This window comes from Heterodontus francisci, chromosome 6, assembly GCF_036365525.1.
Source record: "Heterodontus francisci isolate sHetFra1 chromosome 6, sHetFra1.hap1, whole genome shotgun sequence".
NCBI lineage: Eukaryota > Metazoa > Chordata > Chondrichthyes > Heterodontiformes > Heterodontidae > Heterodontus > Heterodontus francisci.
This window is the reverse complement of record NC_090376.1, coordinates 35,192,274-35,211,448: the sequence shown is the minus strand read 5'-3', so window position 1 is coordinate 35,211,448 and position 19,175 is coordinate 35,192,274. Positions and strand designations below refer to the sequence as shown.

Genomic DNA, 19,175 nt, shown 5'->3' with positions numbered 1-19,175 from the left:
GAGTTTAGGATGATGTGATCTGTGATAAGTGCCCTTCAGTTTGGTTCAGGACAGTCCATGCTGGCCAGTTTTTACATGTGAAATCCAAATACAGATTGGCTTTGACTGAGACTCCTCAATCAGAGTTGTCATCTTCACATAGAACCAGAGTCTAAGGAGTTGGGGGAGAGATGAGGCCTGTTAGGAGTGATTTTGAGTCAGGAACCTTGTGCAGTGCAGGGGCAATCTGGCTGCAGTTACAGAGTTAACATCAGTGGATTATAGGATTTCTGGTAATTACAGGTAGACTAGAGGATGTCACACCTATTACTATAATTACTTAGCGCTTATCAGTCAGTTATTTTATTACGTTTGGTTATGATGCTGGGTAATGAGTTATTAGTTATTGGAGCAATTTCAGAGAGTTACTATTAGTTCCTCGTGGAATCGACATTCCTCCCATCCCGCCTGCAAATCACTCCCCTGCCCTCGGTTTTCCTTCTTTAGGTTATTGGTCGGCACAGACTTGGTGGGCTGAAGGGCCTGTTTCAGTGCTGTATCATTGACTCCTCTCAAGTGGCCTTCTGGTTCTCAGAATGTCTCGTACAACGGCTGCTGGCACTAAACCACAAGCAAAGATACTCAACTCCAGAGGACCCAACCTTGGAAAGGTACATGCAACAACAATAATTTGCAAGTTTATAGTGCCTTTCACCTAGTAAAACTTCTCAAGACACAGGAGCATTATTAAATAAAGTTTGACACTGAGCCACAAGAGAAGCTATTATGGCAGATGACCAAATTCTTCGTCAAAAGGGTAGGTTTTAAGGAGCGTCATGAGAAGGAAAGAGAGATGGGGAGGTGGAGAGGTTTAGGGAATGAATTCCAGAGATTAGGGCATAGGCAATGATGGCCTGATAATTATGGGCCAGTCAGTCTGACCTTGGTGGCGGGTATATTGTTAAAATCTAGTCTGAGAGACAGGATAAACTATCACTTAGAAAAGCATGGATTAATCAGGAATAGTCAGCATGGATTTGCTAGGGGAAGGTCATGTCTTACTAACTTGATTGAGTTTTTTGAGGAAGTGACAAGGAGGATTGATGAGGGTAGTGCAGTGGATGTAGTTTACATGGATTTTAGTAAGGCATTTGACAAGGACCCACATGGCAGACTGGTCAGTAAATTGAAAGCCCATGGGATACAGGGGAAGGTGGCAGGTTGGATCCAGAATTGGCTCAGTGACAGGAAACCAAAGGGTAGTAGTCAACGGATGTTTTTGTCAATGGAAAGCAATTTCCAGTGGTGTTCCACAGGGATCAGTGTTGGGTCCCTTTTAATGATTTGGACTTAAATGGGGATGGCATGATTGGGAAATTTGCTGATGACACAAAAATTGGCCATGTAGTTAATAGTGAGGAGGAAAGCCGTGGACTCCAGAATGATATCAAGGTTTTGGTTGAGTGGGTGGAAAAGTGGCAAGTGGAATTCAATCCAGAGAAGTGTGTGGTATTGCATTTGGGAGGGCAAATAAAGCAAGGGAATATACAATAAACGGGAGGATATTGAGAGGGGTAGAAGTGAAGGTTGGAGTTCATGTCCACAGGTCCCTGAAGGTGGCAGGACAGGTGGATAGAGTGGTGAAGAAGACCTGTGGACTGCTTTCCTTTATAGGCTGAGGTATAGAATACAAAAGCAGGGATGTGATGCTGGAACTGTATACAGCATTGGTTAGGCCACAGCTGAAGTATTGCATACAGTCTGGTCACCATATTACAGAAAGGACATAATTGCTCTGGAGAGAGTACAGAGGAGATTTACAAGAATGTGGCCAGGGCTTGAAGGTTGCAGCTATGAGGAAAGATTGGATAGGCTAGGGTTGTTTTCCCTGGAACTGAGGAGGCTGAGGGGTGACTTGATTGAGGTGTACAAAATTATGAGGGGCCTAGAGTGGACAGTAAGAAGCTGTTTCCCCTGGCAGGGAGGTCAGTTACCAGCGGGCACAGATTTAAGGTGATTGGTAGAAAGATTAGAGGGGACATGAGGGGAAACCTTTTCACCCAGAGGGTGGGTGGTTGTCTGGAATTCGCTGCCATCAATGGTGGTGGAGGCAGAGACTCTCAATTTTTTTAAAAGGTACCTGGACATGTAGCTGAGGTGCTGTAACCTGCAGGGCTATGGACCTGGTGCTGGAAGGTGTGATTAGTTTGGCCGGTTGGTTTATTCGGCTGGCACAGTCCCAAAGGGCTGAATGGCCTCCTGCACTGTACCCAATGTTTAGTTAAAGGAACTAACTGCTCATCATGTACTGCAGTCTGACAAGTTAAAGATAGTGGAGGAGTCCGGAGAGGTGGTGGTAGTGAGTGCGAGCTGGGTGTCCTCAACATTTACAAAATGTTACAAAAAATTTACAGCAGAATTTTACTCAACCACAATCTGGAAGCTCATGGCCTGGCATATCCCCCACTCTACCATTACCATCAAGCCAGGAGACCAACCCTGGTTCAATGAAGAGTGCAGGAGGGCATGCCAGGAGCAGGACCAGGCATACCTCAAAATGAGGTGTCAACCTGGTGAAGCTATCTGCGTGCCAAACTGTGTAAGCAGCATGTGATAGACAGAGCTAAACAATCCCATAACCAACGGATCAGATCGAAGCTCTGCAGTCCTGCCACATCTAGCCGTGAATGGTGGTGGACAATTAAGCAACTAATTGGAGGAGGTGGCTCCACAAATATCCCCATCCTCAATGATGGGGGAGCCCAGCACATCAATGCAAAAGACAGGACTGAAGCATTTGCAACAATCTTCAGCCAGAAGTGCCGAGTTGATGATCCATCTCGGCCCCCTCCTTAAGTCCCCAGCATCACAGATGCCAGGCTTTAGCCAATTCGATTCACTCCGCGTGATATCAAGAAATGACCGAAGGCACTGCATACTGCAAAAGCTATGGGCCCTGACAATATTCCAACAATAGTACTGAAGACCTGTGCTCCAGAACTTGCCACGCCCCGAGCCAAGCTGTTCCAGTACAGCTACAACACTGGCATCTACCCTGGAATGTAGAACATTGCCCATGTATGTCCTGTACACAAAAAGCAGGACAGGTCCAACCCGGCCAATTACCGCCCCATCTCTTTCTTTTGGGCCTCCTTATCTCGAGAGACAATGGATACGCGCCTGGAGGTGGTCAGTGGCAGGACAGGTCCAACCCGGCCAATTACCGCCCCATCAGCCTACTCTCAATCATCAGTAAAGTAAAGGTGTCATCAACAGTGTCATCAAGCAGCACTTGCTTAGCAATAACCTGCTCAGTGAAGCTCAGTTTGGGTTCCGCCAGGGCCACTCAGCTCCTGACCTCGTTACAGCCTTGGTTCAAACATGGACAAAAGAGCTGAACTCAAGAGGTGAGGGGAGAGTGACTGCCCTTGACATCAAGGCAGCATTTGACCGAGTATGGCATCAAGGAGCCCTAGCAAAACTGAGGTCAATGGGAATCAGGGGAAAAACCCTCTGCTGGCTGGAGTCATACCTACTGCAAAGGGAGATGGTTGTGGTTGTTGGAGGTCAATCATCTGAGCTCCAGGACATCACTGCAGGAGTTCCTCAGGGTAGTTTCCTAGGCTCAACCATCTTCAGCTGCTTCATCAATGACCTTCCTTCAATCACAAGGTCAGAAGTGGGGATGTTCGCTGATGATTGCACAATGTTCAGCACCATTCGTGACTCCTCAGATACTGAAGCAGTCTGTGTAGAAATGCAGCAAGACCTGGACAATATCCAGGCTTGGGCTGATAAGTGGCAAGTAACATTTGTGCCACACAAGTGCCAGGCAATGACCATCTCCAACAAGAGAGAATCTAACCATCTCCCCTTGACATTCAACGGCATTACGATTGCTGAATCCCCCACTATTAACATCCCAGGGGCTACCATTGACCAGAAACTGAACTGGAGTAGCCATATAAATACCGTGGCTACAAGAGCAGGTCAGAGGCTAGGAATCCTGAGGCGAGTAACTCACCTCCTGACTCCCCAAAGACTGTCCACCATCTACAAGGTACAAGTCAGGAGTGTGATGGAATACTCTCCACTTGCCTGGATGGGTGCAGCTCCAACAACACTCAAGAAGCTCGACACCATCCAGGACAAAGCAGCCCGCTTGATTGGCACCCCATCTACAAACCTTCACTCCCTCCATCACCGCTGCACAGTGGCAGTAGTGTGTACCATCTACAAGATGCACTGCAGCAATGCACCAAGGCTGCTTAGACAGCACCTTCCAAACCCGCGACCTCTACCAACTAGAAGGACAAGGACAGCAAATACATGGGAACACCACCACCTGCAAGTTCCCCTCCAAGTCACACACCATCATGACTTGGAACTATATCGCCATTCCTTCACTGTGTCAAAATCCTGGAACTCCCTTCCTAACAGCACTGTGGGTGTACCTACCCCAAATGGACTGCAGCAGTTCAAGAAGGCAGCTCACCACCACCTTCTCAAGGGCAATTAGGGATGGGCAATAAATGTTGGCCTGGCCAGTGTCGCCCACATCCCATGAATGAATAAAAAAAAATGATCCCGTGCCTTATAATCAGTTGCCATGTGGTAAGAAAATTAAACGAGATCAAGCTGCCAAGAATGCCTCCAACTACAGTTGGCAACCCTGACCTTTGCTAACACAGTTTCTTCCTTACAAACATCACCACCTGCGACGTCAGCTAAAAGTCACGTGCTTACCCTCCGCGAGAGGTCATTTATATGCAGCTGAGTGCGGCGGAACGAGCCTTTGGGCATGCTCAGTGAAGTGCGGTGCAAACGTTTGGGCATGCTCGGTGAAGTGTGGGGTGAGCTTTTGGGCATGTTCAGTGAAGCGCGATGCGAGCCTTTGGGCATGCTCAGTGAAGTGTGGAGAGAGCCTTTGGGCATGCTCAGTGAAGTGCGGGATCCCGGAAGCAGGTGTTCTGGAGTGAAATCTCGAGAGGTTGCGCGAGAATGAGACCAGCCTCGACAGTTGCGGCCTGTGGTATTTGTGTCTGATGTGGTCCCTTCAGGTGTAAATAGCTGTGTTTTCGGGATGAGTGAGGAGCAGATTGAGAGTGGTAGGAGCAGCGAGGAGCCGACTTCGTCCCCTCGCAGTATCAGCCACCAGGAGCTGACCACGGTGGCAATGGACGCGGCTTGTTTCGGATCTAATGCGAATCTAGAGGGAGGAGGAGGAGGAGAAGCATTGGAGGCTCCTGATAACAGAGAGAGCCCAGGGGAGGAGGAGGATGAGGAGGACGAAGAGGACGAGGAGGAGGTTGAGGATGAAGAGGAAGAGGATGAGGAGGAAAACAGCCACAGCGAGATGGTGACCAGGAAATGCGTGTACGATGGATGCACCGAAACCACCACGCAGGTGGCTAAACCGAGGAAGCCTTGGATGTGCAAAAAACACCGCAACAAAACTTACAAGGACAAATACAAGAAAAGGAAGAACACAAACAAGAGTGATGTGAGCATTGCTGTTGGGCTTTATTTCCTACTCTCTGGTACTCTCTTGAAAAGTGTCTTGTTTTCTTGCTGGTGTCCAGTCCCCTGGGCACTCACTGGTACCTTTTCCTGTTTTTTTTATTGTTGACAGGCTATTTGCTGGAGTTATCGTGGCCTACTTCCGTTTAGATGATAGCTTTGCTCATTTCATAGAATCATAAAATAGTTACAGCAACAAAAGGAGGCTATTCAGCCCATCGTGTCCATGCCAGTTTTCTGCAAGAACAACTCAGCTAGTTCCACTTCCCCACCTTTTTTCCCTGTAGCCTTGTGAATTTTTTCTCCAGATTATTGCCCAATTATTGCCTCTAACACACACAGTGTATTCCAAATCCTAACTGCTAGCAGCGTCAAAAAAAATATTTTTCCTAGTGTCGCCTTTGGTTCTTTTGCCATTCACCTTAAATCAGTGTCCTCTGGTTCTCTATCCTTCTGCCAATTGGAACAGTTTCTCCCTATCTACTCTATCCAGACACCTCTTGATTTTGAATACCTCTGTCAAATCTTCTGTCAACCTTCTTTTCTCTTAGGCGAACAACCCCAATCTGTCCATGTAACTGAAGTCCCTCATCCCTGGAACCATTCTCGTAAATCTTTTCTGGACCCCTCCAGTGCCTTCAGATCCTTTCTAAAGAGTAGTGCCCAGAATTGGACACAATATTCCAGTTGATGCTGAAACAGTGTATTAAAAAGGATCACCATTTAAAGAAGAAATAGTGAGTTCCGAGCCAACATGTTCCTGTTAAGGTGAAGGGTAGGACCAACAAGTCTAGGGAATCCTGGATGTCGAGGGATTTGGAGGATTGGATAAGGGAAAAAAAAGGAGGCTTATGGCACGAGAGGAGTATAGAAAGTGTAGGGGGGGTGTACTTAAAAAAGTAATTAGGAGAGCGAAGAGGGGACATGAAAAACACTGGCAGGCAAAATAAAGGAAAATCCCAAGCCATTTTATGTATATTAAAGACAAGAGGGTAACCAGGGAAAGTGTAGGGCCCATTAGGGGCCTAAGTGGCAATCTGTGTGTGGAGCCAGAGGACATAGGTGAGGTTTTAAATGATTACTTTTCATCAGTATTCTCTATGGAGAAGGACGATGTAGGTGTAGAGGAGGATCGTGACAAACTTGAACATATTAGCATTGAAAGGGAGGAAGTGTTAGCTGTTTTAGCGGCTTAAAAGTAGATAAATCCCCAGGTCCAGATGAGATATATCCCAGGCTGTTATGTGAGGCAAGGGAGGAGATAGAAGGAGCTTTGACTCAAATTTTCAAATCCTCTCTGGCCACAAGAGACGTACCAGAGGATTGGAGGACAGCAAATGTGGTACCATTATTCAAGAAGGGTAGCAGGGATAAACATCAGTGGTAGGGAAACTATTGGAAAAAATTCTGAGGGACAGGATTAATCTCCACTTGGAGAGGCAGGGATTAATCAGGGAAAGTCAGCATGGCTTTGTCAGGGGGAGATTGTGTCTAACTAACTTGATTGAATTTTTCGAGGCGTTGACTAGATGTGTAGATGAGGGTAAAGCAGTTGATGTAGTCTACATGGACTTCTGTAAGGCTTTTGATAAGGTCCCACGTGGGAGATTGGTTAAGAAGGTAAGAGCCCATGGGATCTAGGGCAACTTGGCAGATTGTATCCAAAATTGGCTTATTGGCAGGAGGCAGAGGGTGATGGTCGAGGGTTGTTTTTGCGAGCGGAAGCCTGTGACCAGTGGTGTACCGCAGGGATCGATGCTAGGACCCTTGCTGTTTGTAGTGTACATTAACGATTTAGACGTGAATATAGGAGGTATGATCAGTACGTTCACAGATGACACGAAAGTTGGTAGTGTCCTAAATAGCGAGGAGGAAAGCCTTAGATTACAGGATGATATAGATGGGCTGGTAAGATGGGCAGAGCAGTGGCAAATGGGATTTAATCCTGAAAAGTGTGAGGTGATGTATTTTGGGAGGACTAACAAGGCAAGGGAATATACAATGGATGGTAAGACCCTAGGAAATAGAGGGATCTTGGTGTACTTGTCCCTAGATCACTGAAGGCAGCAGCACAGGTAGATAAGGTGGTTAGGAAGGCATATAAGATAGCCGATGTATAGAATATAAGAGCAGGGAGGTTATGATGGAGCTGTATAAAATGCTAGTTAGGCCACAGCTGGAGTACTGTGTACAGTTCTGGGCACCACACTATAGGAAGGATGTGATTGCACTGGAGAGGAGATTCACCAGGATGTTGCCTGGGCTGGAGCATTTCAGCTATGAAGAGAGACTGAACAGGCTAGGGTTGTTTTCCTTAGAGCAGGGAAGGCTGAGGGGGGACCTGATTGAGGTATACAAAATTATGAGGGGCGTTGATAGGTTAGATAGGAAGAAACTTTTTCCCTTAGCGGAGGGTTCAATAACCAGGGGGCATAGATTTAAGGTAAGGGGCTGGAGGTTCAGAGGGGATTTGAGGGGGAAAAAATTTCACCGAGGATGGTTTGAATCTGGGTCGCACTGCCTGAAGGAGTGGTAGAAGCAGGAACCCCCACAACATTTAAGAAGTATTCCGTCTAAGAGCGAAGTCCAAAGTACAGAAAGTCCTCATCAGAGAACTCCTCTTTGCTGACGATGCTGCTTTAACATCTCACACTGAAGAATGCCTGCAGAGTCTCATCGACAGGTTTGCGTCTGCCTGCAATGAATTTGGCCTAACCATCAGCCTCAAGAAAACGAACATCATGGGGCAGGATGTCAGAAATGCTCCATCCATCAATATTGGCGACCACGCTCTGGAAGTGGTTCAAGAGTTCACCTACCTAGGCTCAACTATCACCAGTAACCTGTCTCTAGATGCAGAAATCAACAAGCGCATGGGTAAGGCTTCCACTGCTATGTCCAGACTGGCCAAGAGAGTGTGGGAAAATGGCGCACTGACACGGAACACAAAAGTCCGAGTGTATCAGGCCTGTGTCCTCAGTACCTTGCTCTACGGCAGCGAGGCCTGGACAACGTATGCCAGCCAAGAGCGACGTCTCAATTCATTCCATCTTCGCTACCTTCGGAGAATACTTGGCATCAGGTGGCAGGACTATATCTCCAACACAGAAGTCCTTGAAGCGGCCAACACCCCCAGCTTATACACACTACTGAGTCAGCGGCGCTTGAGATGGCTTGGCCATGTGAGCCGCATGGAAGATGGCAGGATCCCCAAAGACACATTGTACAGTGAGCTCGCCACTGGTATCAGACCCACCGGCCGTCCATGTCTCCGTTATAAAGACGTCTGCAAACGCGACATGAAATCGTGTGACATTGATCACAAGTCGTGGGAGTCAGTTGCCAGCATTCGCCAGAGCTGGCGGGCAGCCATAAAGACAGGGCTAAATTGTGGCGAGTCGAAGAGACTTAGTAGTTGGCAGGAAAAAAGACAGAGGCGCAAGGGGAGAGCCAACTGTGCAACAGCCCCAACAAACAAATTTCTCTGCAGCACCTGTGGAAGAGCCTGTCACTCCAGAATTGGCCTTTATAGCCACTCCAGGCGCTGCTTCACAAACCACTGACCACCTCCAGGCGCGTATCCATTGTCTCTCGAGATAAGGAGGCCCAAAAGAAAGAATAGCATACAAGGCTATGGGCGAAGTGCTGGAAAATGGGATTAGAATAGTTGGGTGCTTGATGGCCGGCACAGACATGAGGGGCTGAAGGGCTTGTTTCTGTGCTGTATAACTCTATGACCATAACTTCCTTGATTTTGTACTTTATGTTTCTATTTATAAAGCCCAGGATTCCGTATGTCTTAAAAACTGCTTTCTCAACCTGCCCTGCCACCTTCAATGATTTGTGCACATATACCTCCAAGTCCCTCTGCTCCTGCACCCTCTTTAGAATTGTATCTTTTATTTTAAATTGCGTCTCCTCGTTCTTCCTGCCAAAATGTATCACTTCACACTTCTGTGCATTAAATTCCATCTGCCATGTGTCTGCCCATTTCACCAGCCTATGTCCCTTTTGAAGTCATTATCCTTCTCGCAGTTCACAACACTTCCAAATTTTGTCACCTGCAAATTTTGAAATTGTGACCTGCCCACCCAAGTCTAGGTCATTAGTATAGATCATGAAAAGTTGCGGTCTGAATCCTGACCCCCTGGGGAACTTCACTATGTACCTTCTTCCAGACACCACTATTGTTTCCTGTCACTCAGCCAACTTCATATCCGTGATGCCACTTATTCCATGTCCCTTTTATTCCATGGGCTTTAACTTTGTTGGCAAGCTTGTTATGTGCACTTTACCAAATGCCATTTGGAAGCCCATGTACATCACATCAACCGCATTACCCTCCTCAAAAAAACTCAGTTTTAAGTTAATGAAATATGATTTTCCCTCATGTCCATGCTGGCTTTCCTTAATTAATCCATGTTTGCCCAAGTGACTTGTTACTTTTTTCCTGGAATATTGTTTCTAAAAAGCCACCGAGGTTAAACTGACTAGTCTGTAATTGCTGAGCTTATCCTTACACCCGTTTTTGAACAAGGGTGTAACATTTGCAATTCTCCAGTCCTCTGGCAACACCGCTGTATCTAAGGAAGTTTGGAAGATTATGGCCAGCGCCTCTGCAATTTCCACCCTTACTTCTCTCTGTAGCCTTGGATGCACCAGATCTGGTCCTGGTGACTTAACAACTTTTAAATGCAGCCAGCCTTTCTAATACCCCCTCTTTATCAATTTTTAGCCCATTCAGTGACTCAACTACCTCCTCTTTCACTGAGCTTGGCAGCAGCATCTTCCTTAGTAAAGAAAGATGCAAAGTAATCACTTAGTACCTCAGCCATGTCCTCTGCCTCCATGCATAAATCCCCTTTTTGGTCCCTATTTGGCCACACTCTTCCTTTTACCACCTTTTTACTATTTATATGCCTATAGAAGACTTTTGGATTCCCTTTTGTGTTGGCTGCCAGTCTCTTCTCATACTCTCTCGTTGCTGCTCTTATTTCTTTTTTGGCTTCCTCTCTGAACTTTCTATATTCAGTCTGTTTCTCACTTGTATTATCAAGCTGACATCTGTGATATGCACCCTTTTTTTTTTTGCTTCATCCTACTCTCTCTCTCTCTCTCTCTCATTGTCCAGGGAGCTTTGGCTTGGTTTGTCCTACCTTTCCCCCTTGTGGGAATGTATCTTGAACTATCTGCTCCTTAAAGGCAGCCAATTGTTCCGTCACAGCTTTGCCTACCAATCTTTGATTCCAATTTACCTGGGACAGATCGGTTCTCACGCCATTGAAATTGACACTCCACCAATTAATTATTTTTACTCTCTGTATCGCTCCTTGTCCATTTACATAGCTAACCTAAACCTTATGATGCTATGATCGCTGTCTCCTAAATGTTCCTCTACTGACAGTTGCTCCACTTGGCCCACCCCATTCCCAGAATCAGATCCAGCAATGCCTGTTTCCTCACTGGGCTGAAAATATACTGACCTATAAAATTCTCCTGAACACACTTCAGAAACTCTCTTTCCCCCCCCTTTCTGCCTTATATACTCTTACTATCCCAGTCGATAGTAGGATAATTGAAGTTTCCCCATTATAACATATGGGACACTTGCCTTTATCAATCGAGGCATAGATTACAAAAGCAGGGAGGTCATGTTGGAGTTGTATAGAACTTTGGTAAGGCCACAGCTGGAGTACTGTGCGCAATTCTGGTCGCCACATTATAGGAAGGATGTGATTGCACTGGAGGGGGTGCAGAGGCCATTCACCAGGATGGAACATTTAAGCTATGAAGAGAGGTTGGATAGGCTTGGGTTGTTTTCGCTGGAGCAGAGAAGATTGAGGTGTACAAGATTATGAGGGGCATGGACAGGGTGGATAGGGAGCAGCTGTTCCCCTTAGTTGAAGGGTCCGTTACGAGGGGACACAAGTTTAAGGTGAGGAGCAGGAGGTTTAAGGGGGATTTGAGGAAGAACTTTTTTACCCAGAGGGTGGTGATGGTCTGGAATGCACTGCCTGGGAGGGTGGTAGAGGCAGGTTGCCTCACATCCTTTAAAAAGTACCTGGATGAGCACTTGGCATGTCATAACATTCAAGGCTATGGGCCAAGTGCTGGCAAATGGGATTAGGGAGACAGGTCAGGTGTCTTTAATGCATCGGTGCTGACTCGATGGGCCGAAGGGCCTCTTCTGCACTGTATTATTCTGTGATAGCTACTCTATAGATTTTACATCTGTCTAATTTGCTTCCAAATTTGTTCCTCCATATCTTTCCCATTGTTTGGTGTCCCAGTAGTGTAATGGCACCTCTATTGTTTCTTATCTCGAACCAAATAGATTCTGTCCTTGACCCCTCTAGGATATCCTCCCTCTTGCTCCAGAACTGTAATATTCCCCTTAATACTGTCACCCCACCTTTCTTTTCTTCCCTATCTTTCCTGTAATCCAGTAATATTTAGTATCCAGACCTACCCTTTTTGAGCCAGGTCTCCAGTATCCCAACAGCATATTCCCATATGGCTGTCTGCGGCTGCAGCTCACCAACCTTATTTACTAACTCCATGCATTTACGTACATGCACAGTAATTCTAATTTAGACCTTGTTGCATTCCCTCTTGCTCTGATCCCATCTAATACCTTACTATTTCTTACTCTAGTGCCATCTCTAACAATTCTTTGTGCACCTTGTTTTTGTCTCTATTGTTACCTCCATGTGGCAGAAACCTCTGCTTCAAACTCCACTTCAGCTGATCTGCTAAAAAAGTACTGTACTCTCAGTTGCTGTCTTGCTGGTGAGGTGTTAAAAGTAAATCCTTATGCAAGTGAATTTAAGTAAAAAGATCCAGTGGCACTCATTTTAAAAAGAATGAGGTTTCTTGACCAACATTCTTCCCTGAACCATCAGCAGGAAATTTGCTGTTTGAGCAGCATTGTTATGTGCAAATTGCCAGATGTTTGCTTTTTTAAAACTTGTTCTCGGGATATGGGTGACACTGACAAGTCTTTTCCATCCCTAGTTGCACTGAAGGTTTTAACTGAGGGACTGGAATCACATAGGCCAGACTGGGTAGGGGGAGCAAGTTGCCGTCCCTGATGGATATTAGTGAGCCAGCCTTTTTTTTAAAACAATAATCCTGAAACTTTAAGGACTGCTTTATTTTGTACCTGCCCACAAAATCTGGTCATTATCACATTGCTGTTTGAGACCTTGGGCTATGCAAATTGGCTGCATTGTCTGTAAAGCGTTTTGGGACATCCTGAAGTTGTGAAAGGTTCTACATAAATCCAAATTTGTTGTTTATTTGCATGATAGATATGAGCTAAACCCACTGCCAATATTTAGAGCCAGTAATTTCAAGCATTAACCATTCAACATATCTGGCATTAAAAATTCACTTCAGTGTGGAGTCTCATTCTTTGCAGTTTTAATTGTTGGAGATTTAAAAAATAAATCTTTCCCTCTCTTTCTCTTTCTGTACCTGATTTGAAATTGAATTCACCCACTCTAATCTGTAGTTCCTCCTTGAACCTTACGCTGTTAATTTCACAATCCTTCAAACTAATTGGTTAAGGAAGTACAGTTGCTTGTCCTGTTCGTTCAGATCCCAGATGTCTTCTAGAGGGTGCCATACCATTTCCATCTCTCTCTTCCAGCAACTTGCAGTGCAAAATATCATGGTGATTAAACGGCAAGTTTAAATAATGGTGGGTGCTGCTTGTTGACCAACTACAGCAATCCTGGACCTTTGTTTGAACCATTGCTTCCTTCAACTTGTAATTCTTACAATTGTTTGAACAAATTATATCTTGTTTATGCATAGAAGTTTACTTGAATTTGCAAATAAATCTTGCTTGAACTGAATATTTATTACAATGTGACCAACCTTTTTGATTTACTGTAAATAGTATGGCAGTGTAACGGGTGTCTTAAAGCACTTAATTATTTGTTCTGGTTGCTCCATAGGATGATATGGATGAAAGACCTACATCTGTCACTAAACAGCGCCTGAGCTGTATGATGACAGTGCATCAAGCAAGTCGTAAAGCAAGTCTTCTTGAGCAAGTTCTAAATCAAAAGAGATTGGTGAGTGTTTGTGGTGATCTCTGAATTTGTGGGAACACTGGGCTTTCTTTTAAAGCTTGCTTCCATCTCATTTTTCAGTCTGCTGCATTCTTGTCCTGTGTACTGAAGAAGCTGTATGCCACTTTATTATTCCTTTGTTTGATGCTACAAGTGGGGAATTATTTGAGTCTTTTGAGGAGGATGAAGTATCTTGTATTTTTTTTTAAATTGTAAATCTGTCACGACACTGTATTCAAACATTGTTAGATTTTCTGATGTCAGTTTCTGTTTTTAAGTAGAGTCTATGTGAACCACAGTTGCTGATCTAATCTATTATACTTGGGCCATCCAAGTCTGTAAGAACCCAAATCAATAGTATAATATTCATTGCAAACTCTTTACTTACTGTTGTCTTTTTTTATTAGTATGTTGAATCCAAATCTTCAGATTGTGAATTTTTGTTATCATAAATCCAAAATAGAATTGTTGCAGTCTCATGGAAAACTCAGTATTCTTCAGCTGGGTGGGGTGGATGAATTTGCACTTGTCCTGCTTGTCTGCTGTAACTTCAGCAGAAGAACCACAGAAACCCCAGATAAATGGCTGACTTGCACATACACTCACTCTTCCAGGGTCTTTGGATAGTCTATTTTAATTGGATGAGTAAAGAGTGACATTGGGTACCCAGACAGAAATCAGTACCACAAGTGCCTCTTCAATCTGGGGAGGGCACCACTAATAACACAGTCTAACGAGGTTCAATAAAACTAAAAGAGGCATAGAGTAAATGTAAATTAAGATCTCATTGTCTTGTTCGTTTTATACAGTATATGTCCACCGGTTATGGAAGGCCTTGAGCGTACTGGCGGGCTACAAATAGTCCCTCTCTAGGGGCCATCTAGGTACGGACAAATTGGTGGAAGAATCATGCAACTGGAGCAGTCTTCCATGCAGATGCTACGCATCCTGGACCTATGGTTGGCTCTTTATCGAGGTCAGGCGCAGACCACAAGAAGATCCATAGAGCTGCCCGGTCTTGTCTCTGGATAGCAAATAGGATCTCTGGATAACTTCTTCCCCTGTTTCCCCCCCCCCCCCCCCCCCAAGAAACCTGTGGAATTAAGACCAATTTAACACCCCTGGCTGGGATCAGCTAACTAGCGCAGATAAGGATTAAACCTGGAACCTCCTTGGTCCAAATGGCTCAAAAACTATGGAGTCATATATTTACCTGATGAGCCATTTAGATAGTTTTGCTTTGGAAATCATAGAAATAGTTTCCAAATGATGGGTTTATTTCATTTGGCTGGCCACTCAGAAATGAGTGGTGAGATTATTTTGTTCGAAACAGCAGCAAAAGTTACTTGTTTTTTAACTTTTGTAAATATCAACAAAGGAGCAAAGAAAGTAGCTAGATGGTTTAAAGTGAGGAAGAGAAGGGCAAACTCTAGAAATATGGACTATTAAAGAAAATTTCTCGAGGAGGTAAGGGGGTGAGAAATAGATAAATGTCCAGGACTAAGTGATATGCACTTGTAGAGACTAATGACCAGATTATAGGAGATGAAAATTGTGTGGGAAAAATTTTACTTTATGCTCAAAGGAAATGAGATGAGCCAGGCAGCAATCAACAGGTTAGTCATGCTAGTATTGGGAAAATCATGATGGTGTTTAAAGTGATAAAGTAATACACAATAAACTTCCATTGCTTAGTAAGTTGAAGATAAAGGACCATAACCTTAAGGTAAGTACTAGATCCTTCAAAGTAGAGATTAGAAGAAACCTTGCATGCAAAGAAAATTCAGACTGTGGAATGCTTTACAAAAAATGACAATTGATTTCAGCATTCGGAAAGATACTGGATCATTACTTAGAGAAATGTAAAAGGTTATGGGGATAATGCAGCAACAACAACAACTGACATTTCTATAGTATTTTTTTCAAGTAGAAAAATATCTCCAGGCACTTCAGAGGCGTAATCTGATACAGCTTGCTGAGACAAAGTACGATTATAGTTTTATGGCTCAACAACGTGCTGTCTTAACCGGTGCTGCTATTAGGATGGGTAGGATGAAATTAACTTTTCTTTTTAAATTTCATTGACACCCAGAAGGCGTATGACAATAAGTACATAATATTGCTATAATTTTTCATTGTAGCATTAGCCTGGCAGTTGGGAAGTGACACATCCCAAATATGAGGCACATTAACCATGGCTTACAGAATGATATTTAATACTGTAATTTCTTGGGCATTATTCCATTAAGGAGGAATGTTCTAGTTTTTAACTGAAGTAGTGATTTTTGAACATTAGAAAATATCTGGCTAAAAATCACAATTGTAAGTGAAGAACATTTCGGTTACCTTTTTCTTTTCTTTTTTGCCCCCTCTTTGCCTGACATGAAAGTCTGATTGGGTACAAAAGACAATGACTGCACTTGTATCAGTTGGAATGCAGAATGGGGATAAAACATGTTGATTATATGAAGTATGCAGACTTAGCATTACAGACTGCATTTATTATGAAGCTCCCCACCCGGGGCTGCATTTTAAAAGCCTGACGCCAAATTAGGCAGCGGGTGAAATAAATTGCGGCCTGCACGCACGTTGCAGAGTTGCTGCGATTCCAAGCACAGCTTCTCATTAGCATGGCTGGGGCAGCCGCCCCCTTCTCCTCTTTCCACCCTCCCCCCCCAGCCTCGTCGCTGAGATCAGGACGGGTCGGTGGCGGGCCTCATCCGTTGCGATCTTCATGCCCCACACCGCCACTGTTCCCAGCGTCAGAGACCCTTTAAAGTCCAGCCCAGAATTAGGACACTTCCGTTGCTTTAATGCATATTGCTTGTCTCTTGTTGCATTTAATGGGAAGCAGGATAAATATGTGAGGGAGAAAGGAATAGACGGATATGTTGGAGTGCTGGAGTGCGATGAAGCAAGGTGGGAAAAGGCTTGTGTGGGCCATAAAACATCAGTACCGGCCTGTTGAACCGAATGGCCTGTGCTATAAATTCTTTAATATATTATGCACCGTATTGGACCATAAAGTACTGTTCTAAATGTTTTGGATAATTTATTCATGAAGTATTTTTTCAAATTTGAAACTTACTGCAATACAGTTGGTCAGCAAGTAAAGAGATGAAAATGTTATGATTTGTAAAGAAGTGACATTTTTGCAGGCTGGGTCCCAATGCAGTTTTGAATTCTCAAATTTTTCCAAAGAAAATATAATTTTAACGCTAAAGTTGACACCCATAGTAGAGAACCAAGCTTGAAGAGTGCAAGCAGAAATGTGGCTGCAACACTAATGTTTATTTTCCAAACTGTGCTTTCCAAGCCTGGCTTCCTGCTAGGAGCATGGGAGTACTGAAAATTTGCCTTTTTAGAGTGAAGTGCTGTATGAGAAGTTTTCAGTAGAAAAACTCAACAATTTTTAAAATTTAGTGTACAAAAAATTCTGTTAAAGCAGCAAAATGTTTAGTTAAAATAAGCTTTGATCAATAATGCCATTACATTTATTTTTAGTCGTTATTGAGAAGTCCAGAAGTTGTCCAGTTTCTACAGCAGCAGCAACGATTGCTGAGCAACCAGGCCCTTGCTCAAAGGCAGCAGTTTCAAGAAACACCAATGTGATGTTTTCTTTTCAAAATAGGATGGTAATGCACAGAAGGATGATGCTCATGAAACTTAAGTAAGTCACTCTTGTGTAGTGTTTTTACATTTCATGTGTTTTACCTCATATCTGTGAGAACAGTATTTTCCAACACAACAGTTTAAAAAAAAAAAATTGTTGTGAACTAAGAGGCATAATTGTGATATTGCTCAGCTTCTGTTTTTACTCTGAGATATTTTGGAATGTTTTCTATATTAAAGGTACCATATACATTTCAAAATTTTGGATAGTTTGAAAATTCCTGAGTGATGCTATTTTTTCCTTGTGCTGGTGAGGGAAGGTGGTATAAAATGGAACAATTTCCTATTGCCGGACCCCAGTGTCAACACTGAACATTTCTGGGTTAGATACAGGATTACTATGTGTAAAGCTCCTTTGAATCCGCACCAACAATGTGCTTCAGTCTAAACAAAAAATTTTCTTTTCCGCATTGACTGTTTAGAAAGACATCTGAGGAAGCATTACAGTGGAGGGGGAAAAAGTATTGGATGCTGAACAAGTGAAAATGAGAAGAATTGACAGTGGCTTTTGAAAATGAGGAGAGTGGAGGGACTTAGGCAGGATATTTCAAAGAGCAGAGATGTATTGGCTGATGCTGCCTGTTGGAGTGTGAGGTTGGGTACAGGGTCCTGCTAGAGTTTGCATGGATGTGGTGACTGTAGTGCTACAGAAAAGCTGCTGTGACTAATTTTTTTTTCTAAAGCAGATTGCAAACTTTGGGCAGATTTCTGCTGTGCATCCAAGCTCACTGGGAATTTAGGGTTGGACTGTCCAAACTCAAAAATCCTACCAAACTTTAGGTCAAGGAAGTTTTCATCCAATCAAGACTCCCCTTTTTTTTAACTAATGGCTGCAGGCACCAGATGAATAATCACAATACAGAGATGCCTAGTGGGAGCAGAAATGTTCTGCTGGAACTATAACTTTTCTTTAGGTTCTTCCTCTTCTGCTTTCACATTGCCAGCCTTCTAATACGATAGAAACAAGTAAAATATGGAAACCATATAGAATGCAAATACTGTTGTAGAGATTGAAGTGTAATTTGTTTTTAAATCCCCAAATGCTTTGCAGGTATTAAATACTTCAATAAATAATAACTCATTCAGTTTGAAATTGGAAATGGTTGGGACAGAAAAGGTTTGTTTCTAGCTATGTATATTTACTGGATTTTTAGATGGATTAAGTACTATTAAATATGATTTCTGTTCAGTATCTGAGGTGAATTTCATTTGGAAATGTATTAAGTTTTTTTTATCTTTAACCATCTTTTGTAACATTGATTTTTAAATAAATTATGGTTTTGTAGCCCTCCTTGTTTGGTTTCTTTGTTCTGTTACAATCAGGTGAGGAGGGGTCACAAGGCTCCCCTCTTGTCCTTCCTCTTATTTGACCGCAAGGGTTTATTCCTTTTTAAACAGTGGATGTTCTTACCACTTCAGTAGTGTTTACCTTTTACCTTTATGATCGTAAAAACCAATCGGACATGTTTTCTTGAGTTTAAACAAGAAAGAGCTGAGTTTATTTTACTTAACAATCTAAACCTGATCTAAATAAAAATAATACAATTATGCAACATATTCATGCACGCACTCGGACGAGAATCTCACACACAAACAGATTACAGAGTGAGGGGTAGATTTGTGGTTGGATTAGAGTCCAAAACAAATAAAAATCAATACACAGTCTGTGGGGTTGGATGATTCCGTTGTCTTTCGGCTAGAGTTGTGTTCTTGAAGTCTTTGGCTGGTAAATATGCAGTTTGTGGCTGGCCCACCTAGTTCAGGCTTTTCTTGTAGGCTGAATTGTAGGTGGCTTTCTCCTCCTGGTGTCTTTGTCTTGGATTCAGCAACCAGCAGCTAGGCTTTGCAAGCCCCCACCAGGCCTTCTGGGGAGACTGAGATCTTCTGGCTTCTGCCCAGAATCAGCAACTGGCTTGTCTCCTTTGT

General features: G+C 43.7%; 1 protein-coding gene across 2 annotated transcripts in view; it reads left to right on the top strand.

Moving 5' to 3' along the window:
* The first annotated feature begins 4,793 nt into the window (after nt 1–4,793).
* rfxap (regulatory factor X-associated protein) overlaps nt 4,794–19,175 on the top strand; it is a 36,745-nt gene continuing 22,363 nt past the window's right edge. Inside the window, exons 1-3 of one of the 2 annotated variants that reach the window (XR_010975196.1) lie at nt 4,794–5,482; nt 13,461–13,580; nt 17,082–17,247. Coding sequence is in view for 1 of the 2 variants with exons in the window: in XM_068033471.1 (XP_067889572.1) it covers nt 5,063–5,482; nt 13,461–13,580; nt 17,082–17,189 (648 nt within the window). In the remaining variant the exon portion in view is untranslated. Of the gene's footprint in view, nt 5,483–13,460; nt 13,581–17,081; nt 18,504–19,175 lie in introns of those variants that run through there. The other variant, XM_068033471.1, reaches the window with a different exon arrangement.